Source organism: Callospermophilus lateralis, chromosome 9 (genome assembly GCF_048772815.1).
Source record: "Callospermophilus lateralis isolate mCalLat2 chromosome 9, mCalLat2.hap1, whole genome shotgun sequence".
Lineage (NCBI taxonomy): Eukaryota > Metazoa > Chordata > Mammalia > Rodentia > Sciuridae > Callospermophilus > Callospermophilus lateralis.
This window is the reverse complement of record NC_135313.1, coordinates 100,683,294-100,702,932: the sequence shown is the minus strand read 5'-3', so window position 1 is coordinate 100,702,932 and position 19,639 is coordinate 100,683,294. Positions and strand designations below refer to the sequence as shown.

At 52.8% G+C, this 19,639-nt stretch overlaps 1 protein-coding gene across 1 annotated transcript in view; it reads left to right on the top strand.

Annotated features, from left to right (window-relative positions):
• Positions 1–19,639, top strand: part of Gli2 (GLI family zinc finger 2) — a 168,910-nt gene that overhangs the window by 111,978 nt on the left and 37,293 nt on the right. Inside the window, exon 2 of the mRNA XM_077110264.1 lies at positions 7,337–7,442. Coding sequence (XP_076966379.1) covers positions 7,337–7,442 — 106 coding nt within the window. The remainder of the gene's footprint in view (positions 1–7,336; positions 7,443–19,639) is intronic.

Sequence of the window (19,639 nt, the reverse complement as noted above, 5' to 3'; positions counted from 1 at the left end):
TTCCATCCCAAGCTCTTTGGCCAACGGAAACAGGTGATATCCCATAGGACACCAGTTGACCGACGTGCCACTCAGAAGCAAACCTATTTTAATCTGGCTGAGAGGTTTGCCATGGGTGACTTCCAGTCCACCCCCTCTGCTGGTTTTTAGTTTAGTTTTGTTTCTTTTCTCCACCTTCTTTTACCAAAGAGAAAGGTGACTCCTGCTACCTGCATCCTTCTCTTAGGAGGAAAATGACCCAGTGAACCATCTTCACATGAGCGTCAATTCGTCTCCATAACTTTGCCAAGGTCTGTTTGCTTTGAAGAAAAATACTGAAGCAACTGCACTGGATTTTAATTAAGATGCAGAGAATTCTAAGCTAAAGGGACATGATAAATGATCGTGAACTAGGGAGTCCGAAGCAGTCACCTATAGCGGGAGAGAGATGGGGGTTCAAAAATCCTTCCTGGTCCCCCGGAGCCATTCTCAATTGGAATGCCTTCTTTTCCACTGTTCACCCTGGCACATCAGACCGTCCCTAGCAGAGCCGGTGTCCCAGGAGCGCTTGGTGGGTGAATGGTAGTGAGTGTCCTCCATAGAAGGGGGTCTCCTGGCCTAGAGGCTGTGCAGGTGTGTCTGGCCCCGGGGTGTTTGGCCAGGTAGGAAGGGCATGGGGAGCAAGGTCCTGGCATAGGGCCTGTCTGCTGGGTGCAGAGAGAGCTTCTCTTTATGGGTCTTTTTTTGTCTCACACAGGAACAAATTCACCTGGAACCTTCATATTATGGTTTAGATATTAGGTGTCCCCCAAAAGCTCACATGTGAGACTATGTAAGAAGGTTCAGAGGAGAAATGATTGGGTGGTGAGAGCCTTAACCCGATCAGTGAGTTAATCTCTGATGGGATTAACCCGGTAGGGGCTGTGTGGCTGGAGGAGGTGGGCATTGGGGGCGTGGCTTTGGGGCGTACATTTGGTGAGCTGAGCTTAGTCTCTCTCTGCTTCCAGGTGGCCGGAATCTACGTCCTCAGCGATTTTTATTTTATTTTATTTTATTTTTGGTACCAGGGATCGAACCCAGGGTGCTTTAACCACTGAGCCCCATCTCCAGTCCTTTTTATTTTTTATTTTGAGACAGAGTCTCTCGCCAAAGTTGCCCAGGCGAGCCTTGAACTTGCAATCCTGGGGCCTCAGGTTCACTGAGATTATAGGCATGTGCCACTGTGCCCAGCCCCCATCCTGCAGTCCTGATCAGAGAGACTGTAGTAACTGGAGACTTAGTCCCTGGGGTCTGGGTAGCCTAGGACAGTCTCCCTACCCTGTCCAGCTTATCTTAAAGAGAGGTATTTCTTTGAAATGGCATATGGGGTACGTGTGGTGTGTGTGTGTGTGTGTGTGTGTGTGTTGTTTTCCCCGCCTCTGCCAGAAGGACATGATTTAGCTTGGATTTATTTTCCTCTTTAACAAAAAAAAAAAAGAGCCCACAATAAAAACAGCGTGTGGAAGGAGCTGGAGCATGTGTCACCTGAAGGCGGCTCTAGTTCTTTAGGTTCAGCTCCATGTTCCTCGGGGGTTTCTGAGCCTCTGCAGGGAGCCACTACTCTCAGGATGTGATAATAGAATTTCCTCATCTTCAGCCTGACGTGGGGGGGGGGGCAGGACCAAGAGTTCATTTCTGGAAGCTTCCATCAGGGCATGAGGGGATGATTCATGATTCATGCTAGGCCGAAATGTCCTGAGACCTCAGATGAGCCGATATCCATGTGCATCCCTCAGTTTGCCCTGTGTCCAAGTTGGGGTCTCCAGAGACTGTGTGTGTGTGTGTGTGTGTGTGTGTGTGTGTGTGTGTGTGTTGGGTGCTGTCCCCCGTTACAGCCAGGCTCAGGTGACTGGATCTGGGGCTGGTGGCATTTGGAAGGGCCACTGGGTTAGTGAATCATACATAGGAAGCCCCAGCCCTGTCCACGCTCCACTCAGTGACTGGGCACTGTCATATCATACTCCAGCAGCCCCGGGGTGTCACCAGCTAGAACAAGCGTGGTCCTTTCTACAGGAAGAAGGTGACCGCTCTCAGACAGCAGGATCGTGCTGCTCACCCTATTGTACAGAGGGGTGATGTGGGACCCAAAGAGGAGCCATGATTTCCCCAGAGCCCCATGGTCGCCTAGTGACAGGGTCAGACGGGATTCCTGGCTAATGTCCTCCCCTGTCCCACAGCCCTGGACTCTCCTTGTGTGTCGTTTGGAAAAGTTTCTCAAAGCAGACGAGCCCCTTCTCAGAGCCTCCCAGGGCTTTCCCAAAGTGCTCAGAAAAAAAAGATTCCCCAGGTCTCCCCACAGCCTGGCCTCCACGGCCTCCACGGCCTTCACTTCTGCCTCTTCTCCCTCCACCCATCCCTCTGCTTTAAGCAAATCAGCCTTCATGCTGACATTGCTGGCTCTTCGCTCCCACCAGGCCTGTGCGGTCGCGGTTGCCTCTGCCACAGTCCCCTCTCCTCCAGAGAGGCCCCACTGCCTCCCTCACGTTGCCCACCCCCTCACCGCGTCCTTGTCCTTGTCCCCTCCTTGGTTACGGTGCAGATGAATTTACTAGGGTGTCCCTCCTGTCTTCTGTCGCTGGGCTGGGGTTCCGGCCACCTTGTCACCACACTGTCCTCAGGGCCCCAACAGTGCCTGCCACGCAGCAGGTGCTGATCTAAGGTAACGGTGACTGCGGGCCTCGTGCAGGAGTGCGTGGTGATCCTGGTGGCAGCTCCGGTTGACTTCACTGGTGACGCAAGTGGGCCAGGTCTCCTCTCTGGTCGGCCAGAGGGGTCTGATCAAGGGGTCCCCGGGTCGACGCCTCGCTGCCTCCCCTGCCTGTTCACTACCATCCGTCCGTTCATCCGGGGCAAACGCTGGGCTGCACTGGAGTGAGCAGAGACCCCCACCTGCCCAGGGCTTGCCGCGTGCTAGACTCGGGGCTGGGCGCAGAGGGACCTTGTGGGACTTAGACAGAGACACAGTGAAGCCGGCTCCATACTGCCCGGTCACCGCTCGCCTGGAGTCGAGGCTCATCATGCCGAGCCTCAGTATTTCTTCCTGAACAGTGGGGACGGGGACATTAAGGGAGGTGTCATAAGCAAGGCCCCATGAGGCAGCTAACGTCATTGACTTTGTCATTCTGCTGCTGGCCAGCCTGACCCATGAGACCCGGGACAGGAGGAGCCACGGACATGTCTGCAGGCTCCTCTTGAGGCGTAGCGTGAGGGAGGGGTGGTTGTGGAGCATGGCCGGCACCTGCTGAGGGGGCTCTTGCCTGGAGAGGGCCAGGCTGGTGGGAGGAGCCACCCTGAGCCCTACCTGAGAAGTAGAAAGCCTCTTTCCCTATAATCCACAGCCTTCACCCAGGGACCTGCCAGGGAGCAGAGAGCAGGCCAGCTATAGCAAGACCCCCCAGGTGGCTGTCCCTCATACCTCTTCCCAGAAGGTTTAGCCACCCCTCTCTCTCTCACACACACACTCAAAACAACAACACACACATATACTGTGTTAGTCAGCTTTCTGTGACTGTGACAAAATACCTGAGAAAATTTACTTAAAGGAGAAAAGTTTTGTTTTAAGCCCAGGGTTTCAGAGGTTTCATTCCTTGGTCACTTGTCTCCGTTGTTTCTTGACCTGACACGAGGCAGAACATCATGGGGGAAGGGCATGGTGAGCAAAGCTGCTCACCCCACAGCAGCTGGGAAGTAGAGAGACAGAGAGGAAGGGGCTGCGGACCTACCTCCCAGTAGGTCGTTCAATTATGAACCCATCGATGGATTGATTAGTCTATTGATGAGGTCAGAGCCCTCCTGACCTTCCACTTCCCAAAAGTCCCACCTCGGATCATTGCTGCACTGGCGACCAAGACTTCAACACACGAGCCTGGGGACATTCCAGATCCAAACTATAACATACACATGCACACACCACACACAGCGTGACCCATGCACACACAACACACACCGCAACATATGCACATACACACACCACAATACACGAACACACTACACATGCACACACAATACACACCGCAACGTACACACACATACAATACACACACCTACAAGCACATGCGTACATACTATACATGCACACACACCTACCACATATCCATATACAACACATACACACACACATGTATGGAACAACACACATACCCACATATACACTTGCACACAATACACAAACCACCCACACATACATATACACAAACTGTATGCATACACTCTCTCTCTCTCTCTCTCTCTCTCTCTCTCACACACACACACACACACACACACACAGGATGGTCCTGCGGGGCAGGCAGCAGAGCAGCCTCACCCTCCCTCCATATGTGGGTCTGGTTAAGTCCTAGAGCTCACGCTATTGGGGCTCTTGGCTGCTCTTTGGACCTGGCCGAAGTCGCATTGACCCTGAATCCGGAGCAGAGCATCATCTCAGCTCCCAGCAGGTCTGGGGATGGTCTGGGTTCTGGTGGATTAAGCTTCTGCAGAAGCAAGACAGGGAAGGATGGGGCACCCTGGGGTGCTGGGGAGGGGATGACCTCTGGGAGTTCTGGGCTTCATGCAGCGTTCTGGGGTTGCCATGAGGAGATGGTGCAAAGCACTATCTGTTAACCATAGTCCGTAAGCAAGGCAGGAAGGGAGGACCCTGGGGATCAGCCAACACCCACCCTGCAGTTGTCCCAGAGTGTCCCTGTGGCTAGGCAGAGGGAAAAGCCTAGGAGCAAATGGATCCACTTCCTGGCTGTCATTTTTCAGCTCTGTGACCTTGGGCAAGACCTTGACTCGCCCTTGACCTTTATTTGCATCTGTGAAAGGGCACTGTAGCACCTACTCCGGCTGCTTCAGAAATACTGTTCGTGAAAGCGATTTTTATTTTGTTAGTAATACTGTATTCTGGTCTCCTTGGATGTGTTGTGTTGTTTTGTTTCTTAAAGGCTCTTTTAAGACTGGGGATGTAGCTCAGTGCATCTGCCTAGCATGCTCAAAGCCCTGGATTCCATCCTAGCATCATTTTTTAAAAAGGCACTTTCCTGTACATTTAAAAAGTGGGCACTGCTTACTGCTGGCTGCTTGGAGATGTAGGAAAGTCCAAGTGGCCCTGGTGTGGAGACTGGCCCACCCTGGACTCTCCAGCCTCCCAAGGGCCTGGAGGGTGAGCATCTTGTCCCTTGCCTCTCAGTGAGTAAATTCATAGTTTGTGAACCCTGAGTGCTCCGAACACTAGGGCGAATTGTCATTGTCAGTAGGGACACTTGTTGAGTGCCTCTTACTGCAAAGGCTCCAGGCTAAGCCCCTTCACATTAGCTTTCTACACCTGCACAGCCTTTCAGGTAGCCGCCGCTCCCCATGTTCAGATGAGCAGATGGAGACTCGGACAGGTGCTGAGGCTTGTCCGATCCATGCACCTGGAGGCCATCTCTGACTCCCAGGGTCCACGGCCTCCACAGCACTTGGTTGTCCTGTCACAGTGGCTGAGTCACAGTCACACTCTCAGGCTCACCTGTTCAGAGACTGGGGTCAGAGGGAGAGGAGGCACCCAGAAGTCAGCGGTTCTCAAAGCAAAGCCAGGCCAGAGGGCCGGGTGCCTGCCATTACATCTGCTGACCACTACCTTCTTGAGTCCAGTGTTGGCAAGTTGATTTAAGCACAGGGAGAAGATTTGCTTTTTTCCCAGTCCCTGTGGAAAGGACCAGAATGGTGGAATTAAGAAGATAAGATTGAATACATCAAAAAGTAAAGATGAGACTCAGTAGAAAAGTTTCCTCCCGTTAAAAACCCATAGCGTCCAACCCAAGGGTCTGTTGACAGATGACGGACAAACAAAATGTCATCGACACATAATGGAATAATATGTAGCCTTTAAAAGGAAGGAAACTGTGACACTTGCTACCATTTAGTTGGACCTTGAGGACATTATGCCCAGTGAAATTATCCAAGCACTAAAGAACAAGTACTGTCGATTCCACCGATAGGAAGCACCCAGTGTAGACAGATCCACTGGGACAGAAGGCAGAATGACAGCTACCAGGAGTGGGGGAGGGGGAGTTGGGGTCTAATGGGTGCAGGGTCTCAGTTGGCGATGATGAGAAAGTTCTAAAAATGGGTGGTAGCCGTGGCTATACAATATGACTGTTCTTAATGCCACTGAACATGGTTACAATGGTAAGTTCTATATCATGTGTGTTTTAATACATACTATGACACAATACAAGGAAAGAATTTATAGTGTTTACAGTACAGTGTTAGAATCTATTTGCAGAGAAACGGCAGCCTTATTTTTATACATTACTATGGGATGCCTAGTCGTCAGCTGACCTGCACATACGCAAAAAAGAAAAAGAAAAAAAATAGACCAATCACATCTCTTTCAATTATTCAGACATCCAGACTCAACACGGCTCCGCTGGCCTGTGGCCTTCAGACTGAGGGAAAGTCAACTGAGAAATCTCTCCTTCTTAGCTCCTTTCCCAGTCTAACTACTTTTTAAAGAGCCCTGTTTCCCTAAAGCCTATAATTATGTTTGCCTCCAGGGTATACCCAGGCATTTTTTTTTTTTTTTTTAAATAAGCAAAGAGCATCCTACAATTATCACGATGATTTGTTGAGCACAGGCCAAAGGCAGACAGCAGGCTGACTCAGCTCTGCAGACTGATACGCACGCACGTGTTGGCGATCTCAATCCTGCAAGCCCCACCAGGACGCGCCGGTCGATAATTAATATTAAGAGCTGGAAAATGAACAGATCCACACAGACGTCTGCGCTATGCTGCCCACAAGATGGGTCAGGCAGCAAGCAGGTGGGTGGGATGTGGCCTTCCTGAGCCTGGGCTGTCCCCTCGGAACGGGCCCTCCCTCCGCAGATGGTCCTAGGTAAACGTTTCCAGCCTGTGTGAGTGCGTGGCAGCATCCAGATGTTGTCACCCGGTGCTGCTGCTAGAGCCACACGCAGCCGAGGCCCGGGGTGGGCAGAGGCTGGTGGAGTTGGAGCCTGTCAACTCTGTCAGCCCTGATTTGCGGGCTGAGCCTGGTTTCGTGGCCCTGCCTGTAATCTCCCCGAGTTCAAAGAGCGCTGAGCTGCTTGTCTTTGTCAAGAGCGCGGTTGGGGATCTTTTATGTGGAAGATGTAGGATTCTCGGGCCGGCTTTGATTATTTATTCATCGCCCTCGGTGGGTGTGTGATAGCACGGGCACCACGCAACCCCTTGTCCTGGCTACTCTTGCTCTGAAATTCATCGAGCTTAAAGCCCTTTGAACATTGCTTTTCGAGGGAGGGGAAAAGTTTTTGAAGTCCTGTCTCTCTCTCTCTCTCTCTCTCTCTCGCCCTCCGCAGTGCCACAGCACCTCTTGCCGCCGTTCCATGCACCTTTGCCGATTGACATGCGACATCAAGAGGGAAGGTACCATTACGAACCTCACTCTGTCCACAGCGTGCACGGGTAAGTCCTGCCTCGGCCCCGCTGCTCCAGGGGGGCCCCCTCCCCAGCAGTCTCAGCTGTCAACTCTTGCCTCTGTGCTCCTTTGTGGAGTTCCTGCTCTGTGCAGTCCCCAGTGGGCATGCACCTTGGCCACCCATGAGCGGGAGGTACGTGCGCACCAGCCACCCTTCTGGTGCCTCCTGAGAAGGAAGCTCGGCTCACCTCCCGACATTCTTTCTCAGACTCTGGACTTCCTTAGGGGACCTCCCTGCTCTACCCAGCCACGACGTGAGTCCCCTCCCGGCTCAAAAACCTGGATGAGGAAGGTGACCTTGGATATGTGCTGTCCCAACAGAACTTTCAGAGGACTCCCCTTTACCATCTCAACTCTTCCACTTTGGACAGTAGGTTTCGTGGGCACCCAGCCATAAGGGCAAGCTCAAAGCAATGCTCTGAGGTCTCTTCCTATTCCCCGGCCTTGAGATCTCCAGGTCAAAGGGGCATGTCTCAGTAAGTCCAGCTCTGCTCCTGTCCATTCCCACCTGGGACCTCTAAGCCCCTGGTTCATGTCCGTTTTCTTGGTCTTTATGACTCGAGGCTCGGTACCTCTCTACCCCATTGATTCTTCTTCTAGAAGAGAGGTGCCAATGTCTCCACTGTGGTCCCCACTCCTACCTATAAGGGGAGCTTGAGTGGACAGCCCTCTCCACGTGTGGCACCTCATGGAGGCAAATCCTCCTACCTCTCCCATCTCCTGTCGGAATGGAGTCAAGAGGCACTTGCTGAATGCTCCCTCCATTCCAAGGGTTGTGCCCAAGAAGTACACAGCCAGCCCTCGACGTCACCTGTTTGGGGAAACCTATTGCTTCCCCAGGACGGAACAAACCTGAGACTTTTTATTTTCTTTTCTGAAATATATATATATATATATATATATATATTTTACTTTTTAATATTTTACTTTGAAATAAGTCCAGACATGCAAAAGCAGTTGCAAAAAATCATAAAGGATTTCCTGTATGCACTCCATCCGGCTCTTTAAATGTAAACATCTTACATAACCAAAGACTGACACAAGGCTGTGAACGAACCTACCCCTTTTATCCACATGTGGCTGGGTGCCCACGAACGTCTTTTTTCCTGGTTTGGAAGCCAGCCCTAGGTCCCCTGATGCCTTTGGTGATTGTACATTCTTCACCAATTTTCGTCTGGGTGGATCTGGTGTCCCTCTTTGTCTTTTATGACTTTGACACTTTGGAAGAATGTGGACCAGTTACTGCATATGCCTCTCAGTGTGGGTTAAGCTGATATTGCTCACAGTTTTGTTCAGATGATGCATTTGGAAGAAATAATATCATAAAAGTGATGTTGTGTGTTCTTTACAGCACATGGTATCAGGAGGCACTGGAAATGTGGGTCATTTGCTTAAGGCAGTGTCTTCGGGATGATCTACCTTAAAGTTGTTACCTTTGTAGTTGTTAAGTGTCTGGCTGGACAATACTTGGGGACTGTGTGTATACCCCATTTCTTATCACTTTTATGCATGTACTTAAATATCCATGAAAGATTCTTGCCAGAAACTGTAATGATTAGTGTTTGGCACATGGTGTTCTGTTTCTGTCACTCCATCTGTGTGTATTGATGGGAATTCTACTGTAAGGAAGGACTGTCCTTCCTTCCATGTTTTCTTTATTTGATTATTCATTGGACACATGGATATTCATATTATTCTGTGGATAATACTCTACTTCAGTATTTATTGTATTGTTCAGACTGTCCTACGTTTGGCCATTGGGAGTCTTTTCCAATGGTCCTGTGTGTCCTTTTGACATATTGGAAACTTTACCATGCTTTTTGGATGTATGTATGTGGTCTTTGAATGACTAGGATCTGCTTCAGTGCACCTGTAGGTGATGGGGTCATTACCATCCTCTGATCCCTTCCAGGGACGCTCCAGTTCCAAGCAGCTTCTGGAAAGTGCGAATGTTTGGAACTAGTTGAATCACCTGAAAATTGCACATTTGGTGGCATCTGAAAATCCTAGGAGCTCAGTTCCAACCTGGGATGGAGTTTGTGCTGCTGATTTCCCTGCTCTTGAGAAATGTTTGGCTGGCTCAGGGGCACCGATCCTGGGCACAGCAAGCCAAGTGTCACTTGCACATGGTCCCATTGTTGGGCAGGAAATGTGACAATGCTGAGAGGTCTCTGGGGTGGGATCCACAATCTGTTTAATGTGTTCTCAGGTAAATGCTCTGAAGCCTGGGTCTTGAAATGCTCTGGTTGTAGACAGAGCCCTGCCATTGAATGAGAAGTCCCTCAGGGCCGACACTCACTAGGCAGGCAGGTGGTCGTGGGCTGGGGCTTCTTTCTGGGCTTTGCCTTTCTCTGGTGCTGGGTTGGACAGTCAGATGCCATGTCTGGACCTGCTTCCTTCCTGGCCAGGGAAGACAGAGTGCCAACAGAGCCTGGGGCAGGAGAAAGCTCATGGTGGCCACTGGCAGCCTAGATTGAATGGTAGTATGAGTTATTAGTGGCTGCTAAAAACAAATTGTTTCTCTAGATTGAATGGTAGTATGAGTTATTAGTGGCTGCTAAAACAAATTGTCACCAACTGAGTGGCTTAAACCAATACAAATGTATAATCACAGTATTCGGAAGGCCAGAAATTCAAACTAACTCCGATGGAGCTAAAAACATCATAAAATTTGTTTCTTTAGCTTTACTAGTTGTGGACGCCTCCTGCATTCCTTAGCTTGCAACCCTGAGGTCACATCATACCACCTTTTCTTCTCTTTGTCTTCTCATTTCTTCTTCTGAAGCAGTTTTCTCTCTGCCTCTCTCTTATCAGGATTTGCGATTGTTTTTAAGGCCCACCCAGCTATCCAGGATCATCCTTCCATCTCAAGATCCTTAACACTGCAAAGTCCCTTCTGGTATTGAGGGTAATACAGGCTGTGAGGATTAGGACATGGTCATCCTGGGGGACCATTACCTGGTTCACTTGGGATCACCAGACCCTAGTCAGGAGTCTGGCTCCATCCAGTAGCATAAAGGGTGTCGATCATTTTGCACGGATCTGCAGCAGGCACCGCAGTGAGCCTGATATGCATATTAATCTTCCCGGTTGCCCCGGGAGATGGGGTTAGAAGCTTGGTCTTGCAGATACAGTCCTGAAGCTCAGAGAGGGGTTGTGGCTTCCACAGGATGCCTGCAAGGTGGGCGTGCTGGCTTCTCTCAGCGCTGGGGAGAGCAGTCTCTCAGGTACAGCTCCCCTCCCCAAGACAGGAAGGGGTTGTCTGCTCAAGCCCCCATTGACCCTGTCCTGCTAGGGGTGGCCTCCTTGGGACAGTAGAGTCCCCACTTAGGCCAAAGGGTGAGACAGTGGAAGCTTTGGGGACTGGCCCTGAGCTCTGGAGAGCCCAGCTCCTCCCCTGCCCTCCCCTCAGTGCCTCAGGCGGGAACCGCACAGAGCCCTCTAGAACATGGCCCAGTGGCTCTGACTGCCTTGATTAATGTGGTCGGAGCCTGGTGGAGCACCCCGATCCATCAAGCCCATGTTGTGGCCTGCTCCTCTTTGCTGGCATCAAGTGTATCTGATTACACAAATGTTACACAGCAAATGAGGTCCAGCGTTATCTCTTGTCATAAGTCTGAGCCTCTGCCTGCTGCTGGGAGTATCAAGGGTGCGCCCACCAGTCTGCCCTTGTCCCCTCCTGCCCCCCCGCTGCTCGGGCATCAAGACCCCTCCCCAGGGCTCTCAGGATCCTGAGGTCTCTAGGGATGGAGCACCCCAGAGTGTGCAGGCTCTAGGGCTGGCCCCTCGTGCCTCCCCTGTGCCCACAGAAGTGCTCCACTCAGTGCCCCCAGAGCCTGCTGGGCTGGCTGCACTTGAACCCCGAGCTGAATCCACCAGCTGTGGGAGAGCAGATTGACAGAAATTAACAAATTAACCAAGTTTAATTTCTTCATCGGTGAAGGGGCCAGATCTCACAGATGATCCAGATAACCCAACCGACTGAAATATTCTGAGAGTAAAATAGGACCCTCTGGGGGAAGCATTGAGAACAGTCCGGAAGCCTTCAATAGAGGTTGGTGGTTCGCATTGGTACTGCTGGTCTCCCTGCTTGCCTGTTCTAAAGACGGAGATTCATTGCAGGCTATGGGGGTGGGGGGTGTGTGGCAAAACCAAGAGACCATCCAATGGCTGGGATGTAAGATGGTGGGAAATGAGGCCAAGAAGTTACCGCTGAGGGAGGAAAGATTGGATGACCTCCTTTGGCTCCCAGGAACAGGAAGGAGAGCCAGATTTATTTTCAGGGAAACTGTAGGACAGTTAAGGGATGGACAGAAGGACAGAGAACATGGCGCGGAGACCTGCCCGCAAGTTCTAGTAGCCCCACGAAGACAAGGCGCAGGGCCAGCTTGGTAACCCCACTCTCCAAGTTCAGGCCACTGAACGAGGGGCCTGATGGTGGCTCGCTTCTAGACACACACACCCTGCCCCTCTGCACCCATGTCCTGGTATGTGATGAGTCCCGGCTGACTGGGCCAGAAGGAACTTGTGTCCTGGAAGGAGCAATGGAAGTCCATGTTCCTGGCTCAGGGTCGATCTTCAGCTCTTGATGTGGCTTGGTGGGTCGAGCCTAGGCCTGCCCTGCCCTGCCCTGCCTTGGGCTTCAGAAAAGACCAACTCCAGCTACCTTCAGCCCAGAAGGGCTTAGAACACTGTCACACGCAGCAGTCCCAAACCTGCCCGCGGACCTGAGCAATTTGGGTGTGACTTAAGGATGCTCACTCTCGTGCTCCAGCCCACAAAGCTCTGCATCCTTGGGCTAGAGTGAGGCCTGGGAATCTAGCTTATTCACAAGCACCCATAGGTCCTAGTTGGAGACCCCTAGGGGCCACCCTGCTTGTTCAACAGCTGGCCAAGAAGCCCAGGGCTGTGTGTTGGCTTCGTTGGATTCATAGCGCTAGCATGGATGAGAGGCCTGGCCACGGCTAATTGCTCCCTGCGGATCACTTGAACCTGAGCTGGACTTGGCTTGCATGGCATTGACCCTCAAGGCCCAAGGCCACCCTGCATGAATAAGGAGAGAGGAGGGGGCTCTTGCGAGGGACAGATGGCTCTGGGTTGTAGCTACATGTCATGAATAGCCAACTCACTGGCCCAGGTACGTGAAGGACAGAGGGAATGAATGCCAGCTGGTGGGTGTGGGGGCCGCCTCCTCCCGTCCTCTGTACCCCCAGTCACGTGTGGTGCACACTCCCCAGAGTCCCTTGAGAGCGCAGTTAAGAATCCAGTCCCCTCTTCATCCCAGCCAGGGCGTGTTAATGGGGCCGTTTAGCCCTACGTTGGTGTGCCTGCCCTTTAGAAAGTAGCTCTTTGCTCTTGCTGGGCTGAGCTCACGACTTTCCAGTCTGGGGGATTGGAAGATGGCTTTTTCCAAGGTCAGTGTTCCATAAAGTCGGCACCGGCTCGTCGTGAGATTCATAAACACGGCCGCCCGCTCAGCCTATGATTCACCAGCACCGGCCGGTCCCGGGACCTTATGACTCTGTCCTCAGCCATTCACGGAAGGCGGGGGTTTGGGCCAAAAGAAATTTGGATGTTTTCTTGATTCTTGGCTCAGGACACCAGTTGACGGTTTAGAGAGGATTGGCTCTGTTTGTGTTTCTCGAAGAACCTCCTCCTCCCTCTGCAAACATGCGTGTTCTTTCCAGAGCCTCATGGAAGGAGGAGCTTTCTCAGGGGCATGTCGGCCTGCCTCCTGGGCTGAGATGCTGGGTGGACCCAGGTCACCCACCAAGGGCCTGTCCCCTGGCTTCACAGAGTCCACCCACATGGCCCTCCTCTCTTCCGGATCTCTCTTTAAAAACCTGCTGTGTATAATGATCTCAGAATGAATTCTACTGTCATGTATAACTAAAAAGAACCCAAAACAAAGACCTTGCTATGGTTGACCACTTGAGAACTTCTTCAGGGGACTGGAGTGAGGTAGAGAGGAAGCCCAGAAAGCCTAATCTAGTGTGTGGGCCGCATGTCCTTCCCTTGTGACCGCCTGGTGGCCGAGTGACACATGGATATGGAACCTGCCTCAACACAGGATGAACAACCTGGAGAGGCCCCATCAGGTGGGCCCTTGACCTCTCTGGGCCCAGGGACCCTGGTGTCAGCCCAGCTAAGGAGCCTTAGTATCTTCTATCATGATATAAGCTCTTCTCACGTTATGTCACCCGTCCTGAGAGGCGATTCCCCATTCATGGGTGGGGACATTGAGGCAGAGGACGGCTTGCTGCCTTTCCAGCGACGCATTCCTAGTCGGTGGCACATCTGGGATTTGAACCCAGGCAGTGTGACCCTAGGGGTGCCCCCCATTACAGCGGCCCCTGGCTGAGAGTGTCAGTTTCCCAGCGCCAGGGACAGACAGCTCATTTATAATGGAATCTGGCCTATAAAAGTTTAATGAGGAGCGTGTCTGATAAGGCGGCCTGGTCTTTGATCTTTGCTGAGTGCCTGCCCCTCGCCCAAGAGGAGCTGCCTGGCTCTGGGCTTTGGAGAACGCCCCGTGTGGTCAGCTAAGTGCCGGGCCCACGGGGAGTGAAGCAAATCTTGATTTGTGGAGACGGGTCTGCACTGGGGGAGGGTGTGCCCGGCAGCTGCAGAGAGGTGCTGGCGGCCGGTGGGTCCTGCAAGGGTCAGGAAGTGACCCTCTGACTCCTCTCTTGTCCTTGGGGCTCTCTTGGACATTTGCCTTCCACACCCCCGGGATGTAGGTGGGTCAGCCTGCAAGGTAGGGAGTCCTCTTAGACTACACAGGTCCAAGGGTTCCCCTGAGTGACGGAGCCTAGGCTAGTGCCCACAGTGCATTCATTCATGCAGCCCAGTTCCTTGTTGCTAGATTTATCTGTGTCCTAAGTGCATGGTCCTCCCCCCCCCCCACCCCGTACCTATGATGTGCCAGCCTCATGCCGGGGAGTGGGGACATAGCCCAGGGAGGCACAGACTGTCCACCGAGAGGGTCTAGTTGGAAAGGAAGCAGAAATCGGGTCATGGCAGGGTGGCCAGAGGGGCTGAGGGAGACCAGGAACGGGATGTATTTAATCAATGGGAAGCCTGCCTCTCCCCACCCGGCCCAGCCCAGGGGGCACCCCTGCTGTAGCAAGGGGCCTCCACTCCACCGGCAGATGCTGGTGCCTCTGAGAAGGGGCAGCTTTTCCAAGCACACGCTCATGGGCGCATGGCAGCTCCCCCAGCTCTGTGAGGAGGTTTATCTAAACTATTCCGGATTATCCATCTCGTTTTTGACAGGCACACAGGAAAGGAAATTCCACACGGCGCTTTGGCAGGCGAGGCCAGAGTTTAAGAATTCTCACTGTGGAGGGGTTGCCTGTGTCTAGACCACCATCCACACGAGCCCTCTCTCACCGCTTAATCCCAGGCCCCCTGGGGAAGGCTAGCAAAGCCCCTCTTCCCCTGACGGCTCCCTCCCACTACCCAGACCCCTGCTCGTCTCGTTCCTACCCACGACTTTCAGGCCTTCACTTTCTGGAAGATTCTCGGCTCAATCATGCTCAGCCAAGGGCGGCTCCTGTTACAATCCAAGATCCCACATGCCCAGAGGTTAACCAGTGCCCGGGTCACCTGGAGAAGGCCTAACCCAACCAGCTCAGCTAGCCTGAGATGTCATTCCCAGCCCAGCCGTGTCCTTGGATCCATGGAGCAAGTCCAAGACCACCTCCAGGATCCCCCACCCCATCCCACCCCCTGTCCATACAAGTCCCCCTTTTGCTGGGGGAAGAAGCCTCCCCAATAGTTCCTCTTTTGCTTTTGGATTTTTATGTTTGAAATTGGTCCTCCTGTCCTGCTGGGGCGGGGGGGGGGCATGTTAAAGGGGGGGGTCCTTGAAGGAACCACCGTTGACTGTGGGCTCACCCTAACCAAGTCCATCTGTATGGCCTCCTTTGTATGCGCAATTTTAAAACCTAATTTCCCTACCCAAACATCAGTGTTTACTTAGTAAGAAATCTGCACTTCGTCAGCCGAAATCGTTGATTTCTCTATTACAGCTCTGTGGAGGGAGTGACGGGCCAGGGCTGGGGGCTCGGCTGGGTCTGGTGGAGCGTGCGGGTCTGGAACGGGAGCGGGTGAGCGGAGGGTCAGGCAGCCTGGATGTATATACAGATGTGCGTCTGTCGCAGAGCAGGCCTGCCCAAGAGGGCCAGCCCTGGCCTGGGGCAGTCTGAGCAGCAGACACAAGTTGCAGCCACCCTGGGCCCTCTGGGTGATCTGGGGACAACCATGGATTTCTGAAATGCTTTTTAGTAGCCCACAGGAGTTGGCCACCTCACTCTGTGGTCACTCTGCTGAATCCCTGTCCGCTCAGCCAGCTGAGATGCCGGCTTCCATTCAGCCTTTCGTTTTTTTACAAAGTTTGGTCTTAACAAATATTCAAGATGCTACAAAGAATAGCAAAGGCTTCCTTAGTTAAGACGTACAAGTAAGCACGACACATACACCCTTCCTCGGACCTGCCCAGCCTAAGGCACCTTGGAAGCCCCTGCCCTGGGTCTGTCCCTGGACCATTCTCTGGGTTAGCCATGCCCTTACCTCCATGACAGTTTTCTCTTCTGTCTTCCTTCCCTAACAATGCATCATTTATTTTTGTTTTATTGTGCATTATATAAACAAAATCAGTGCCGGTGTATGCTCTGGGAACTGGCTGTGCACATTCTGCATCATATTCTGGCGATTTACCCATTGAACACGTGGGCTCTTCATTCATTTGTTCTTACTGCTCTGAAGCCGCCTGTTGACCGGCCTTTGGGAGCATCTGTGTCTTTGCTCTTTTGAGCATTACTTCTGGAGCATTCTCCCGCCATCCTCTGGGCTCCCGGAGTGGTGGGTTCTTTAGACTAAATCCCTGTCAGGGAATGGAATTGCTGAGTCACAGGGTCTGTTGGAACTCTCCCAGATGTAGCCAGATCTTTGCCAACACTCGCTCCCACTAGGAGGGTTTGAGAACCGGGATTGTTTTACATCCTTGTTGCCAAGGTGATCTCGTTGACGTTTTCAAATGTTGATTTAATGTGTTTATTTTCTAATGTTTCCTTCTTGTGAATATCTATTTTGCTAATTTTCCCGTCTTTCAATGGAGTTATCTTTTTTCCTATTTATTTGAACATGCATTTTATATATTAAGGATACGTGTTCCATTCTAGTCTTATGTGTTGCAAATAACCTCTCTCTGTTCGTGCCTGGTCTCTTCCCATGCTGGATGGCAAGTTTGGAGGAGACATTCCTCTGGCCACATGATTCAGATTCTGGATATTTCCCTATGGTTTTCCCCTCCCATTCTCCTCCTACCCAGCCAGCAGTTCAGACCTTGAACCTCCAGATGCTATAGCAAATCCCTGACAGACTTGTCCTTCTCTCACCCATTCTCCAGGTTCTGAGCACCAGGACTGTACCACTACAGCCTCCTTTCCATTCCCCTGTCAGAGTCTGGGTGGTCTCAGGTGCCCCCTCTTGCAGGAATTCTTCTCAGATTGCCCCAGCAGGGTGAATGGATTCTTTCCCTCCCCGCTCCCCCCACAGTGCCCCGTGTACTGTCTCTGGCCTGTGGTCACTATTTACTCTCTGTACCCACAGAGGTCCCTGCATGGGCCAGCACCCTGGCAGGCTCGGTGCAATTCTGGTCTCACAGGGACTCACGCACTCTGCCTGTGAGGGCTCTGGGTGGACCTTGGGAAAGGTGGGGTCCACCTGGCATACCTCTGGTGTGGCAGTTGTCATGGGTTTGCAGCCACTGTCCTCACTGAGGGTCCTGACCAAGTGGTCCTGGATCTCCAGCTGCCCACCCAGGGCCATAAGAGACCCACGATTAGAGACCATCGATTAAAGATGGGAATGCGACCCAGCCCCAGGAACAGGGGATGAAGGCCACGCTCCTGTTTGCAGACCCTCCTCCAGGGGACAGGACAGCCTTCTGTCCAGGTGCACAGGCAAGTGCAGAGTGACACAGAAAATGAACTGGGCTCCAGTCGACAAAGAACTCGCTCTACGCCTCCGAAAACGCAAACCCTCTTGGTCCGTTTTGGGAAGGACTTGATTTCTGGTGGTTTCTACGTGGATGTCTGGAAAATGGGGTGAAAACTTCGTTTCACATACGAGACAAAACAAGAAACCAACAAAGCAAAACCCCGGAGAGGCGCTTGGATTCCGGGCAGCAGCGCTTTATGGAGCTGTTTCTGTTTGTCGGTGGGGCCTCGGGCCACACTCGCTCTGCATCGATGCCCTGGTGAGGACACACAGGCCCGTCCACCCACCCACCCTGGCATGAAGTCCCAGCGTAGGGAGAAAGAGAGCCCAGAGCAGCAAGGCTGGGGCTTTGGAGAATGGGGCTTCTTTTCCAGACATCCCCTGGGCCCTGCCAAGGAGCCTGAAATAGGACACTGCCCGGCGTTGCTGAGAATATGGGTGCCAGCCCCCAGCAGCTCAGCCACAGCAGCTCACCCACTTCTGAGCACGGCTGACCCACCCATGCTCTGTGATCCTGGTGGGTGGTAGGCATCTTGGCCCCCAGACAGAGCTGGTGCACGCAAGCCAGCAGTCCCCAGGGCAGGGGGACTTGGCGTGTTAGGGCTGAATGCTGGGGTAGATTCCAGCTATGGGGAGTCAGGGACCGAGTAATCCCAGCAGCCGGTGGAAAGTCACGCTCCCGGGCCCTGTGAGCATGGAGATTGGAACGCAGGGCTCAGACACCCCTCCACCTGCTGTGGCCAGGAGCACCCTAGAATGAAGAGGGGTTTTCCCCTTCACTTCCAACCTGCCGCAGAGGAAGTGCCCACTTGCACTGGGATTATCCCAAGAAATAACATGCAGACTTGCAGCCCAAGAGCCTATAGTCACAGAAGAAAGGTGGTAGTAAGGATGACGTAATGCCCGTCCTCCTGAGGGCCTGCTCCACGGGTGTGGGGTGCTTCGCCTGCTGCAGTAGTTGCCCCAGGACTACTGCAACAAGTCACGTGACCTCGGTGTCCTAGAACCGTGGAAATTTATTCTCTCCCAGTTCTGGAGATCAGAAGTTCAAAGTTAGCGTCATTTGGCTGAAATCAAGCTGTTGGCAGGGTTGCGCTTGCCCACACTGCCCCGGCCACCCCCAGGCCGCTGGAGGGAGCTGCAGCTTGCTGCCTCTGGGCGCAGCCCGCATCCCTTGGCTCCAGTGGGCATCCCTGATTTCTGACTCCAGGTCTACGTGGCACATCTCCCTTGCCTTTGGGGCCCACGGTGATAATCCATAACCTCCTCAGTTCAAAACCCTTGCCTGAAATACATCTTCCAGGTTCCTTTTTCCTAATAAGATCATTCGCAGGGTGTGGACATATATCTTTGGGAGTCATCTGTGTGTGTCCCAACTGATCTGCAAGGTCACCATTACAGTGAATCTTCGCAGATGCAGAGACGGACTCAGAGAAGAAGGCACATGGCTTGCTCCCAGCCACGTAGCTAGGAGCGGGCCGAGCAGAGCTGATGGTTGCCCCCCATGGGCGGCAACCATCTTTGTGCTCCTCAGTGGTTACATGCCCTGCTTTATCCATTCATTCATTCGTTCGTTCATTCATTCAGCTGACACATACCAAGCATGCTCCCTGCACACCCTGGGTACCACGCTGGACACTGCGCAAGCAATGGGAGATTGGGTGCTGTGAGCTCGTTGCTGAAGGTGCCTGGTCGTCAGCTGAGATGCACATGCTCAGGGTGATGGAAAGGAGCCGCCTTCCACAGGAGAATCTCACAAGGGGCCTGACCTTGACCTGGGGCTGGGAGGCTTTTCGGTGAGAAACCTCTGAGCTGATCCTACTTGGGGGAGATCAGGGGTTAACTGGGGAAGGGGATGCTGAGGAGAAGAACATGGAGGTGCAGGTGTCCAGGGACAGAGCTGGGAGCAACAAGCCTGGCATGTGTCCAGGTTCAGAGGGGGAGCACAGGTCACAGAGGGCAGAGGCTGGTTCTGGACACTTGATTGCAGCCTTTCCACCTGCCCCTAAGGCCATACATCACCCCAGGAGCAGCCCAGAGGTAAGGATGGAAGTCCAAGGGACTGGACCTCGCCTCTCATCTTCAGCAGGGACCCTCACAAAAGCCGTTGCTTTGGGCCTCAGTTTTTCGGTCTGTGAAATGGGACACAAAGGGCTTGCTTTCACTGAGCCACACAGGA